The 12021-nt window shown below is 47.7% G+C and overlaps 1 protein-coding gene across 1 annotated transcript in view; it reads right to left on the bottom strand.

The window, feature by feature from the left end:
- The window catches only part of fam20a (FAM20A golgi associated secretory pathway pseudokinase), a 90451-nt gene that overhangs the window by 28573 nt on the left and 49857 nt on the right, over nt 1–12021 (bottom strand). Inside the window, exons 3-4 of the mRNA XM_038777944.1 lie at nt 5504–5554; nt 2086–2164 (exon numbers count right to left, since the gene is read on the bottom strand). Coding sequence (XP_038633872.1) covers nt 2086–2164; nt 5504–5554 — 130 coding nt within the window. The remainder of the gene's footprint in view (nt 1–2085; nt 2165–5503; nt 5555–12021) is intronic.

The following is a 12021-nucleotide window of genomic DNA, read 5'->3' on the forward strand; positions in this document are numbered from 1 at the left end:
CAGGTAAAGCTGCAGGACAATGCCTTAAATCACATCCCTTCAGATACCCTTTTACTCTCCGGCACAGAGAGACAAAGTCCATTGCTATCAGTGAACTACATTTCCTTTCGTTGCTTCACCCAGACCTTGTTTTCAGGCTCTTTGTAAGTTTTTTAAACTGTTCAGTTCAGACTGTAATGCAGAAACCACTGTCACCATTAAAGGGTTGACTGGTTAGTGACACATGACTGTACTTTCAATTGAATTAATCCGTCTCCAATATGATTGAAAATAGAGTATCTAATTAATTTAAATGTCTTTGAAATAACGAGCAAAGGTTCCTCCTCATTTGTAGCAAATGTTAATCATTTTCTTTATATCCGTAGTTATGGTTTTGTAACGAACAGCAAAATTAGATAAATGCTCCCAGTGTATTCAACACCACAACCTTCTGTGGTAAATAATTCCATAGGTTCACCCCTAGCGGGTTGGTTTAGCACAGGGCTAAATCACTGGCTTTGAAAGCAGACCAAGGCAGGCCAGCAGCGGCGCCGGAATGTGGCGACTAGGGGCTTTTCACAATAACTTCATCTGAAGCCTACTTGTGACAATAAGCGATTTTCATTTCATTTCATTTCTCTGAGTGAATCGATACATTCCAACGAGTGAGAAGAAATTCAAGGGGCAGACCCACCGTCCATGGTTAACTGGAAAGGTTAAAGATGGTATCAAACTTAAAGAAAAAACATATAATTGTGCAAAGACAGTTGGCAGGTTAGAAGATTGGACAGAATATATGGAACAGCAAAGGATGACTAAAAGATTAATAAGGAGGGAAAAATTAGAGTATAAGTCAAAGCTAGCCAGAAATATAAAGCAGATAGTAAGAGATTTTCTAAACATTTAAAAACGAAAAGTTAACAAAGTGAGCATTGGTCCTTTGGAAAGTGTGTCTGGGGAATTGCTAATGGAAAACAAGGAAATGGCTGAAGAATTGAACAGACATTTTGCATCAGTTTTCACCATAGAGGATGTGGGTGGCACGGTTGAATAGTGGTTAGCACTGTTGCCTCACAGCACCAGGGTCCCAGGTTTGATTCCCACTTGGGTCACTGTCTGTGCAAAGTCTGCACGTTCTCCTGCTGTCTGCGTGGGTTTCCTCCGGGTGCTCCGGTTTCCTCGCACAAGTCTCAAAAGATGTGCTTGTTAGGTGAATTGGAAATTCTGAATGCTCCGTCTGTGTACCCGAACAGGCGCCGGAGTCTGGCGACTAGGGGATTTTCACAGTAACTTCATTGCAGCGTTAGTGTAAGCCTAATTGTGACAATAAACATTTGTAAAAAAAAGTAACATCCCAGAAGCTGCTATACCTCAGGAAATAGAAGGGTAGGAGGAACTCAGGAAAATTACAGTCACCAGGAAGGTGGTACTGAGTAAATTGTTGGAACTTCAGGTTAACGAGAGCTCAGGTCCCAGATGGACTTCACCCTGGGATCTTAAAGGAAGTGGCTAGTGAGATAGTTGATGCATTGATTTTAATTTTCCAAATCTCCCTAGATTCAGGTAAGGTCCCAGTAGATTAGATTATAGCAGTGGAGAATCCCAACCGAGGTTACTGTCAGGTCAGCAATGATTTTATTAAGTGGCCTCAGCCTCCTCCTGCTACTTGTTCATATGTAATATGACGACTTAGACATGGAACGATGTCCAAATGAGTGATGGGCCAGAGGAGGCTCAGAACGTTCAGTCTCAGTCACAGTAGAAAACCCTGTCTCGAAGTAATGTGGGAAGGAGACAGAATTGATGAATTTTTTTTAAAAATCTGATTATTTTCAATAAAACAAATCCCAAGAACGTAATGTTGGATGATTCCTCCCAAGGTATGAATGTAACACTCATCTCTCAGCAGCATCTTTGGAGTTCGGTTCAAGCATGTAGATATTGTGGGTGAGGCTCAATACTCTCATGAACTCTCTTGTCCTTTCTCGTTTGAATACAGTATTTGCAACTGTGTTAAACAGTGACAATACCTGATGATTCACTCCAATGTGGAAGGGCTACAGGGTGTTTAAGTTGCAGTAAGGTTAAACATGTGAATTAACTTACTTCATGGGCTTGAACATGGCTTTTCCAAAGTTCTGAAATTTTAGAAGGAATTTCAGATGGACTCCACTTGGCTTCACAACTTGCAGCGAGAGTGAGAGGGAAAAGAAACAAGAAGATTGAAAGTTATAACAAATATAATTGTGTTCCATATAGTACAGGTTATCTTAATTTGAATTCTCCCCTCAGATACTTCTCACTATCCAAGACAAACACAGTGTAAAACACTTGAAAGCCTGCAGTGGCTTCAGAGCAGAAAAAACGCTTTGGTTTTAAAATGAGGACAGGCTGAACACGTACTCATAGCTTTAAGTGGGAACTTCACATCTTCTGCCCATATCTCTCATCATGTAGTTATAAGCTGTAATTCTCATGGTTTATGGAAAAGCGCTGACTTCCGCAGAATGATGCACAAAGTTCCAAACAATTAAACTAATTGTAGCTTTGCTTGTGCATTTCAGAATGAACAAAAACTACGACTGGCGCCATGTCAACCAGTTTACAGATAGATGTAGTAACTTCTGCCATGGCCTTTCATTGTAGGGTACCATATCAATGCAGGATAAGCTCATGCTTCTTATTCACCAAATATAGAACCTTATACACACGTCATATAAGTTCAGAGGTGGTAGATTTAGAACTGAGATGAGGAGGAACTACTTCTCGCAGATGGTGGCAAATTTGTGGAACTCGCTGCCCCATTGTATGGTGGAATCGGAGTCATTAAATGGTTTCAAGAAGGAGGTAGGGATATTTCTGATTTTAAAAACGGGTTAAATGGATGTGGGGAACAGGTGGGGAGGTGGATTTGAGACCAGGAAGAGATCAGCCATGATCTGACTGAATGGCAGAGCAGGCTCGAAGGGCTGAATTGCCTACTTCTGCTCCTAATTCCTATCTCCTATGTTCCTATGTCCTATGTTACTGCCCTAAAACTGTTGCCCCCTCTGCACACCAGTACCAGATTAAGGTAGCAAAAATACCAAAATGCGGAATTCAGTTCTAATTCCCCACCATTATTGTGCAGATTCGGAGTCATCGGATATACACCATATTATCAGGTGTAGAAGCCCAAGCTTCATTGTGCCCGAGATGCCAGTAGCATATTGGGAACCAAATCTAAATGTTATAATGAGCCAGTCTTGCATAATGAGGTAACAATGTTCACTTCGGAACAGATGTGTGAAGCATTTCTTGAGCTGCAATTCTGGTCCGTATATCCTGGATCATATTATCAGTTCTTTACAACATTGAAGATGGTGGAAAGTTATTAAACACACTGCCTTGATTTTGCTGTGCGCTGGTGCAAGTGCAAACTTATAGATAAAATTAACCCTACTAAATTAACAGCTGAGTTGCTTTCTGGTGCAAATTAGTATATATCAGAGCAGCTCTGCTACTTTGACCCTTGACGTTCTGACCTTGAAATCCAGGAGGATTGGAGGCAGTGTTTCATATATTTCCCGTTACTCCGAGGGCTATGGGGGAAAAGGCAGGGGAGTGACACTTGGTGAATTGCTGTTGCAAAGAGCCAGCACGGACACGATGGGCTAAATGGCCTCCTGCGCTATGATCATTCTAAAATCCTATGAAACGGATACATTTTCTAAACAGCATTTTTAACAAATAGCTTCAACAATATTGCTAAATTTCATGTCCAAGTGCGATGAGTTTTTAGTTTGGCTTCACACTATTTCCCATGTAAGAAATAAGCTTTGTACAGTTTGTACCAATTCTTGCTAATACACAGGGTCCACACAGGCAGATTTGGCTCTAATTTTTATCCTTCTGCAAAATGTTGAATCAAACATCTGATATGCACACTTTTGGGAACAAGGCCCACTTCTCTACTTACCTTAGATACAAACATCACTTTATCAGCTTTAGTATTTGTATCCTGCTGTGAGGAAAATAAATCATGCTTGCGCACGTGTAGAAAGTAGTGCATATTTATTTTAAAAATATTTTTCTGAAAGCATTTATAAATATATACATAAAACCAAGAAAGAGAGCATACAGGAAGTCACATAGCCAATAAATAACACCCCACCCTCCCTGCCATTTCCCTCCACCGAGCCTGCCTCCCCCCTTTTTACCCCCTATAAACTCCCCCCCCCCCCCAACTACCCCTGATGTCTTAATTATCCTTGAAGAGGTCACTAAAAAGCTTCCATCTCCGGACGAACCCCCCCCTCCCCCCTCCCCCCCCCCCCCCTCCCCCCCCCCCCCCCCTCCCCCCCCCTCCCCCCCCCTCCCCCCCTCCCCCCCCCCTCCCCTCCCCCCCCCTCCCCCCCCTCCCCCCCTCCCCCCCCTCCCCCCCCCCCTCCCCCCCCCTCCCCTCCCCCCCTCCCCCCCCTCCCCTCCCCCCCCCCTCCCCCCCCTCCCCTCCCCCCCCCCTCCCCCCCTCCCCCCCCTCCCCCCCCTCCCCCCACCTCCCCTCCCCCCACCTCCCCTCCCCTCCCCCCACCTCCCCTCCCCTCCCTGGATTTACACGGCGGTCTAAAGTTTTTTTTAATGAATTTAGTGTACCCAATTCATTTTTTTTTCCAATGAAGGGGCAATTTAGCATATTCAATCCACCTACCTTACACATCTTTGGGTTGTGGGGGGTGAAACCCACGCAAGCACGGGGAGAATGTGCAAACTCCACACGGACAGTGACCCAGAGCCGGGACCGAACCTGGGACCTCGGCGCCGTGAGGCAACAGGGCTAACCCACTGTGCCACCGTGCTGCCCCACAGTGGTCTAAAGTTGAAGATCACCTGAAGAAGGAGCCGTGCTCCGAAAGCTCGTGTTTGAAACAAACCTGTTGGACTTTAACCTGGTGTTGTAAGACTTCTTAAAGTTGAAGAGACATGAATGCAATCAGCAGTGCCAGCAGTGAACAAGGATGGAAGGGTTAAATGTTTAAAACAAATATCCTTTTTATAACAAGGAGCAGTTGAACAAATTGTCAGCAGATTTCGTTGCTCCGAGCCATAATGGGAGTGTGAAAAGATTGCTGAGGTGCTAATAGTGACAGCGAGCCTCGACCACAAGTAAGTGGAAAAAAACGTCAAGATGCTTTTTTTCTCATTTCTGTTGAGTCAGGCATCCTTCTGCTGCAGCAGGAGCAGATACAATGCCTACTCTAAGCCAGCTCAAATAGTGCAGGCACAGCACAAATAGTAACAACTTAGAATGGCCAAACGTTTAAAAACAAAATCAGTTAACATCACCTGGTTTTCAGGTTTGAAACTGTTTGCTTCATTTTGTTGTCAATGTGTCAAATGCATTTATAATCAAGATTAAAATTTAGATTTTTTTTTCAGGGCCTTCTGCTAATCTTGATCACAAACATCAGTGTGAGGCTTCACCAAGATCATTCACTGGGAATCTAACAAAATCTGTTCAGGATAAGAGGTTAAATATCTCTCATACCTTCTTTACAATTGCATCTCCCATTCAAAGCCTTTTCGTCGTACGTGTAATCTATAAAATATGTTTAAAAATATTTTATTCATAACATAATTGCAAGATTAATAATCTAAGAAGCAGTTAAAATTCCATTTTGGGTCTCTATGAAGCAATTTACACTTTGGAATGATCATAAAAATGACAGTGGGTCACTGTCCGTGTGGAATTTGCACATTCTCCCTGTGCCTGCGTGGGTTTCACCCCCACAACCCAAAGATGTGCAGGGGAGGTGGATTGGCCACATCTTTTGATTAGAAGAAGGCCAAACGATACAAACACTAATTTTGCGTTGGAGGGTACCCTCCCCTCAGTATCAATGTACAGGGAGGAGGGATGGATACACGGACTATTGAAACAGTTCACAGCACATTTTTACAAAAAAACAAATGGTACAAGCACTAAACTTTGCGCTGGAGAGACCAGATACCCTCACCTCTGAACCAATAGGAGAGAAAGGAAGGGGGTGTGGTGGGGAGAGAGGAGAAATGAAGGTGTGGGTAGAGAGGGGAAATGAAGGTGGTGGGAGAGAGGGGAGAGGAAGGTGGTGGATAGAGAGAGGACAGGAAGGTGGTGGGGAGAGAGGGGAAAGGAAGGTGGTGGATAGAGAGGGGAAAGGAAGGTGGTGGATAGAGAGGGGAAAGGAAGGTGGTGGATAGAGAGGGGAAAGGAAGGTGGTGGGGAGAGAGGGGAAAGGAAGGTGTGGGTAGAGAGGGGAAAGGAAGGTGGTGGGGAGAGAGGGGAAAGGAAGGTGGTGGGTAGAGAGGGGAAAGGAAGGTGGTGGGGAGAGAGGGGAAAGGAAGGTGGTGGGGAGAGAGGGGAAAGGAAGGTGGTGGGGAGAGAGGGGAAAGGAAGGTGGAGGGGAGAGAGGGGAAAGGAAGATAGTGGGTAGAGAGGGGAAAGGAAGGTGGTGGGGAGAGGAAGGTGGTGGGGAGAGAGGGGAAAGGAAGGTGGTGGATAGAGAGGGGAAAGGAAGGTGGTGGGGAGAGAGGGGAAAGGAAGGTGGTGGGTAGAGAGGGGAAAGGAAGGTGGTGGGGAGAGAGGGGAAAGGAAGGTGGTGGGTAGAGAGGGGAAAGGAAGGTGGTGGGGAGAGAGGGGAAAGGAAGGTGTTGGGGAGAGAGGGAAAAGGAAGGTGGTGGGGAGAAAGGGGAAAGGAAGGTGGTGGGTAGAGAGGGGAAAGGAAGGTGGTGGGGAGAGAGGGGAAAGGAAGATGGTGGGGAGAGAGGGGAAAGGAAGGTGTTGGGGAGAGAGGGAAAAGGAAGGTGGTGGGGAGAGAGGGGCAAGGAAGGTGGTAGGTAGAGAGGGGAATGGAAGGTGGTGGGTAGAGAGGGGAAAGGAAGGTGGTGGGGAGAGAGGGGAAAGGAAGGTGGTGGGTAGAGAGGGGAAAGGAAGGTGGTGGGGAGAGAGGGGAAAGGAAGGTGGTGGGGAGAGAGGGGAAAGGAAGGTGGTGGGTAGAGAGGGGAAAGGAAGGTGGTGGGGAGAGAGGGGAAAGGAAGGTGGTGGGAGAGGAAGGTGGTGGGGAGGGACCAATAGGACACTGCCTGAACTATCTACGGAGGCACAAAAACAAAAGAACCTTCAGTTATGATGTGCCAGATTCCAGGAGTCTCCCAGAGGGAGTGAGGGGCGACCTAAATTGCCCTTAATTGAAAAACAAATTAATTGGGTACTCCAAATTTAAAAAAAAGTGATCAGACTTCTACTCAAACCTGTTTCCGTGGCATAGCAGAGGTCAGAATCATTGAGGAGGCCACCTGACACTGATCAGACGGTGCGTAACTCCAGCGCTGTGCAAAAACCAAGTTTCTAAAGTGCTCAGTTTGACCAGTGTTCTGGTTTCTTCCCACAGTCCAAAAATGTGCAGGTTATGTGCATTGGCTATGCTAAAATTGCCCCTTTGTGTCCAAGGATGTGCAGTTTAGGTGTGGTTACGGGGTTAGGGCAGGGCAGTGAGCCTGTGCTCTTTCAGTGGGTTGGTGCAGACTCGATGGGCCAAATGGCTTCCTTCTGCACTGTAGGGGTACTATGATCAGACCACCTCGGCACTTCCTAAACTTTAAAAAAAATTTATAGTACCCAATTCATTTTTTCCCCCCAACTCAGGGGCAATTTATCGTGGCCAATCTACCTAGCCTGCACATCTTTTGGGATATGGGGGCAAAACACACGCAAACGCGGGGAGAATGTGCAAACTCCACACGGACAGTGACCCAGAATGGAACCTGGGACCTCGGTACTGTGAGGCAGCAGTGCTAACCACTGCGCCACCGTGCTGCCCCCGGCACTTCCTAAACATAAACAGAGCTTATTTAAACGTTTGAAGTAAGCAGGAACTCCCATCTGCAACCCACATGTAAGTCCGTTTGTGCAGAACTCTCTCTTTGTAACATGGGTGAGACTCGCCAACAGCAACACGATTAAGTGCTGCCGGCTAGGAGTGTAACTATAATCTTTGGCTCTCAAACGTTTTTCCTTAAAATGGCAACCAAAGAATGTATAAAAGTGCACTCAATGATTTTTTTAAAAGTTTTATTTTTCAACTGCAGCAAGACTTTTAAGTAAAACAAATCTAATCTGTGGCAGCTCACTGAAATATTCAGTGAAAGCAGCTTCAGTTCACAATAAATGGATAGGCTGGAAAAGGAAAAATACATTGGGGTTTGCACAGCTGCCGTACCAGTCTTCACATCTGACTATTGATCTCTGTGTTACTGGCAGTGACCTTTAATAACCTGGTATAATTCATGAACCCTTTAACTCCATATTTCGTGTAGAACTCAAAGAGAGGAAAGATGCAATTCACCATTCTTCTATTGTTCAATCCTTGAAGTTACAGAACAGTGTGCTCAAACATTTTGCAACCCATTTTCTCTTCACACAAAATATCTGTTTAGTTCATCTGCTGAAGATCTGTTGCTTTTATAGATTGCGGAATAAACAGGACGGTACAGTGGCGTAGTGGTTAACACTGCTGCCTCATGGCGTCGAGGACCCGGGTTCGATCCCGGGTCACTGTCCGTGTGGAGTTTGCACATTCTTCCCGTATTTGCATGGGTCTCACCCCCACAACCCAACGATATGCAGGCTAGGTAGATTGGCCACGCTAAATTGCCCCTTCATTGGAAAAAAAATAACTGGGTACTCTAAATGTATTTTAAAAAAATAAATTGTGGAATAAACAGTTTAAAAAATTGAATGATCAGTATTTGAAACAATTAATGAACTGATCAACTATGAAACAAGGCATTGGGCAAATGCAAAAATATCGACACACTTTGAAAGTTATTCAGGACATTTCATATCAAGTTGCACACATTAGAAACACTGGAATTTATGTAGTCGTTAGTTCATTCCTCCCCCGAGAGAACAAAGAACAAAGAACAAAGAAAAGTACAGCACAGGAACAGGTCCTTCGGCCCCCCAAGCCTGCGCCGACCATGCTGCCCGTGTAAACTAAAATCTTCTACACTTCCGGGGTCCATATCCCTCTATTCCCATCCTATTCATGTATTTGTCAAGATGCCCCTTAAACGTCACTATCATCCCTGTTTCCACCACCTCCTTCGGCGGCGAGTTCCAGGCACCCACTACCCTCTGTGTAAAAAACTTGCCTCGTACATCTCCTAAAGGTACCATACCTTAAGAGGGCGTTGGTAACAATGGACTGCCAGTGTCTGGGTCCATGATTTTGTTTGGCCAAGTACTGCCGTTTGCTATTGCCTTCTGCAGAACTGCTAACCAGGAAACTCCCCCACTTAACGCCTGCATCAGGCACATACTGGAAGGATTTAAAGATTGGTAATCAGCCACGTTATGAATGCACCTTTCGTGGCAATCAAGTGCTGAAGTGGGTTGTGAATCCAGAGCGTCTGGCCCAGCGGTAGGGGTGGTACCCACTGCACAAGACCTCCCTTTTGTTTGTAAGTAGTTTATTTAATTGTTGTGGCTGAACTCAGCTCAAACGTTTCTTTTAGATCTGCATGCGTCAAACAACTTGATGCACGATCAATTGCACAAAGATGAGAGTTGAATACAACTGAGGCTTTATTACACGAAGATGTGTGGTCTCCTACAGCAGCTGGCAAAATGGCTGCTGCACGAGGAGCACACATATTTATACTCCGCCTACTGGGTGGAGCCAGTAGGCAGGGACTACCCCCGTACCTGTAGTACAGGACCTTACCATACATACCCTAATATATACAGCAGTGGTTACTACCACATTCACTCCCTGTTAAAATTGAGTCCGGGGGGGTAGTGGAGAACTATATACAGCACGAGTTTAAAGTACAGAGAAAAAAATTTTGAGTCCAGAACCAATTACAGGTTTAGCCAGTCCGGAGCCTTGATCTGACGTTGGGAGCGACGCAGTGGTGGCGGCGATTGTGGTGTTGGTCGGGTCCTTGGTGACTCCGGGAGTATGCCGAGATCCTCTTCATCCTCGGGCGTGGGCAGGGGGAGGACAGATGGTCCTGGGGGGGTTGCTGCTGGGTGCGCCAGGGGAGGGGAGGGTGGCGCCGGGCTGGGTGTGTGTGTGTGCGTGGAACCTGCTGGTGCAAGGTCCCTGAGAGAGACAGTATCTTGGTGGCCGTCGGGGTACGCTACGTAGGCAAACTGGGGGTTGACGTGGAGTAACTGCACCCTTTCCACCAACGGGTCCGCCTTGTGGAGTTGTACGTGCTTACGGAGGAGTATGGGTCCTGGAGCTGCGAGCCAAGTCGGGAGCGACACCCCGGAGGTGGACCTCCTGGGGAAGGCAAAGAGACATTCATGGGGTGTGTTGTTAGTCACAGTGCATAGGAGCGACCAAATGGAGTGCAGTGCATCGGGGAGGATCTCCTGCCAGCGGGAGGCCGGGAGATTTCTGAACTGTAGGGCCAGCTGGACGGCCCTCCAGACCGTCCCGTTCTCCCTCTCCATCTGTCCGTTTCCCCAAGGGTTATAGCTGGCCGTCCTGCTCGAGGCGATACCCCTGCTGAGCAGGAACTGACACTCATCACTCATGAATGAGGATCCCCTGTCACTGTGGATGTAGGCGGGGAAGCCAAACAGAGCGAAGATATGTGTTGAGGGCGTTGATGACGGTGGCAGACGTCATGTCGGGGCATGGGATGGCGAAGGGGAATCTGGAATACTCATCGACCACACTGAGGAAATACGTGTTCCGGTCGGTGGAGGGGAGGGGCCCTTTGAAGTCCACACTGAGGCGTTCGTATGGGCGGGAGGCCTTCACCAGGCGCACACGCTCTGGCTGGTAGAAGTGCGGCCTGCACTCCGCACAGACCTGGCAGTCCCTGGTGATGGCCCTGACTTCCTCGGCGGAGTAGGGCAGATTGCAGATTGGAGTAGGGCCTTAATGAAGTGGTGCAACCACGTGACTCCTGGGTGACAGAGGTTGTCGTGCAGAGTCTGGAGTCGGTCCACCTGTGCGCTGGCACATGTAACTCGGGATAGGGCATCGGGGAGGCTCGTTGAGCTTACCGGGACGATCCAAAATCTCGTAGTTGTAGGTGGAGAGCTCGATTCTCCACCTCAAGATTTTATCATTTTTGATCTTGCCCTGCTGTGTGTTGTTAAACATGAAGGCTACCGACCGTTGGTCAGTGAGGAGAGTGAATCTCCTGCCGGCCAGGTAATGCCTCCAATGCCGCACAGCTTCAACGATGGCCTGGGCCTCTTTTTCGGCGAAGGAGTGCCGAATTTCGGAGGCATGAAGGGTTTGTGAAAAGAATACCACGGGCCTGCCTGCCTGGTTGAGGGTGGCGGCTAGGGCGACATCTGATGCGTCGCTCTCCACTTGAAAGGGTAACGTCTTGTCGACTGCGTGCATCGCGGCCTTGCCGATTTCAGCCCTAATACGGTTGAAGGCCTGTTGAGCCTCGGCCGTCAGGGGGAAAAGGGTGGACTAGATGAGTGGGCAGGCCTTGTCCGCATAATTTGGAACCCACTGGGTGTAGTAAGGAAAGACCCCAGGCAGAGTTTGAGGGCCTTGGGGCAGTGGGGAAGGGGGAGTTTCATGAGGGGGCGCATGCGGTCGGGGTCGGGCCCCAGAACTCCGTTCTGGACCGCATAGCCGCGGATGGCTAAGCGGTTCGTGCTGAACTCGCACTTCTCCTTGTTATAAGCGAGGCTTAGGAGAGTGGCGGTGCGGAGAAATTTGGCACGGTTGGCATCATGGTCCTGCTGATCGTGGTCGCAGATGGTGACATTGTCTAGGTACGGGAAAGTGGCCCGCAGCCCGTACCGGTCGACCATTCGGTCCATCTCCCTTTGGAAGACCGAGATCCCGTTGGTGACACCGAAGTGAACCCTAAGAAAATGGTAGAGGCAGCCATCTGCCTCAAGGACAGTGTATGGGAGGTCCTGCTTCTCCCAACTTGCAGCCTCATTTTCACACTGGCAGTATAATTCAGGAGCCTAGTGTAGAGTGAGAGGAGGCTCATGTGGACCATAAATGGCACCTGCCAGCAAGGCTGACCAGCCTG

Source organism: Scyliorhinus canicula, chromosome 18 (genome assembly GCF_902713615.1).
Source record: "Scyliorhinus canicula chromosome 18, sScyCan1.1, whole genome shotgun sequence".
NCBI classification, from domain to species: domain Eukaryota; kingdom Metazoa; phylum Chordata; class Chondrichthyes; order Carcharhiniformes; family Scyliorhinidae; genus Scyliorhinus; species Scyliorhinus canicula.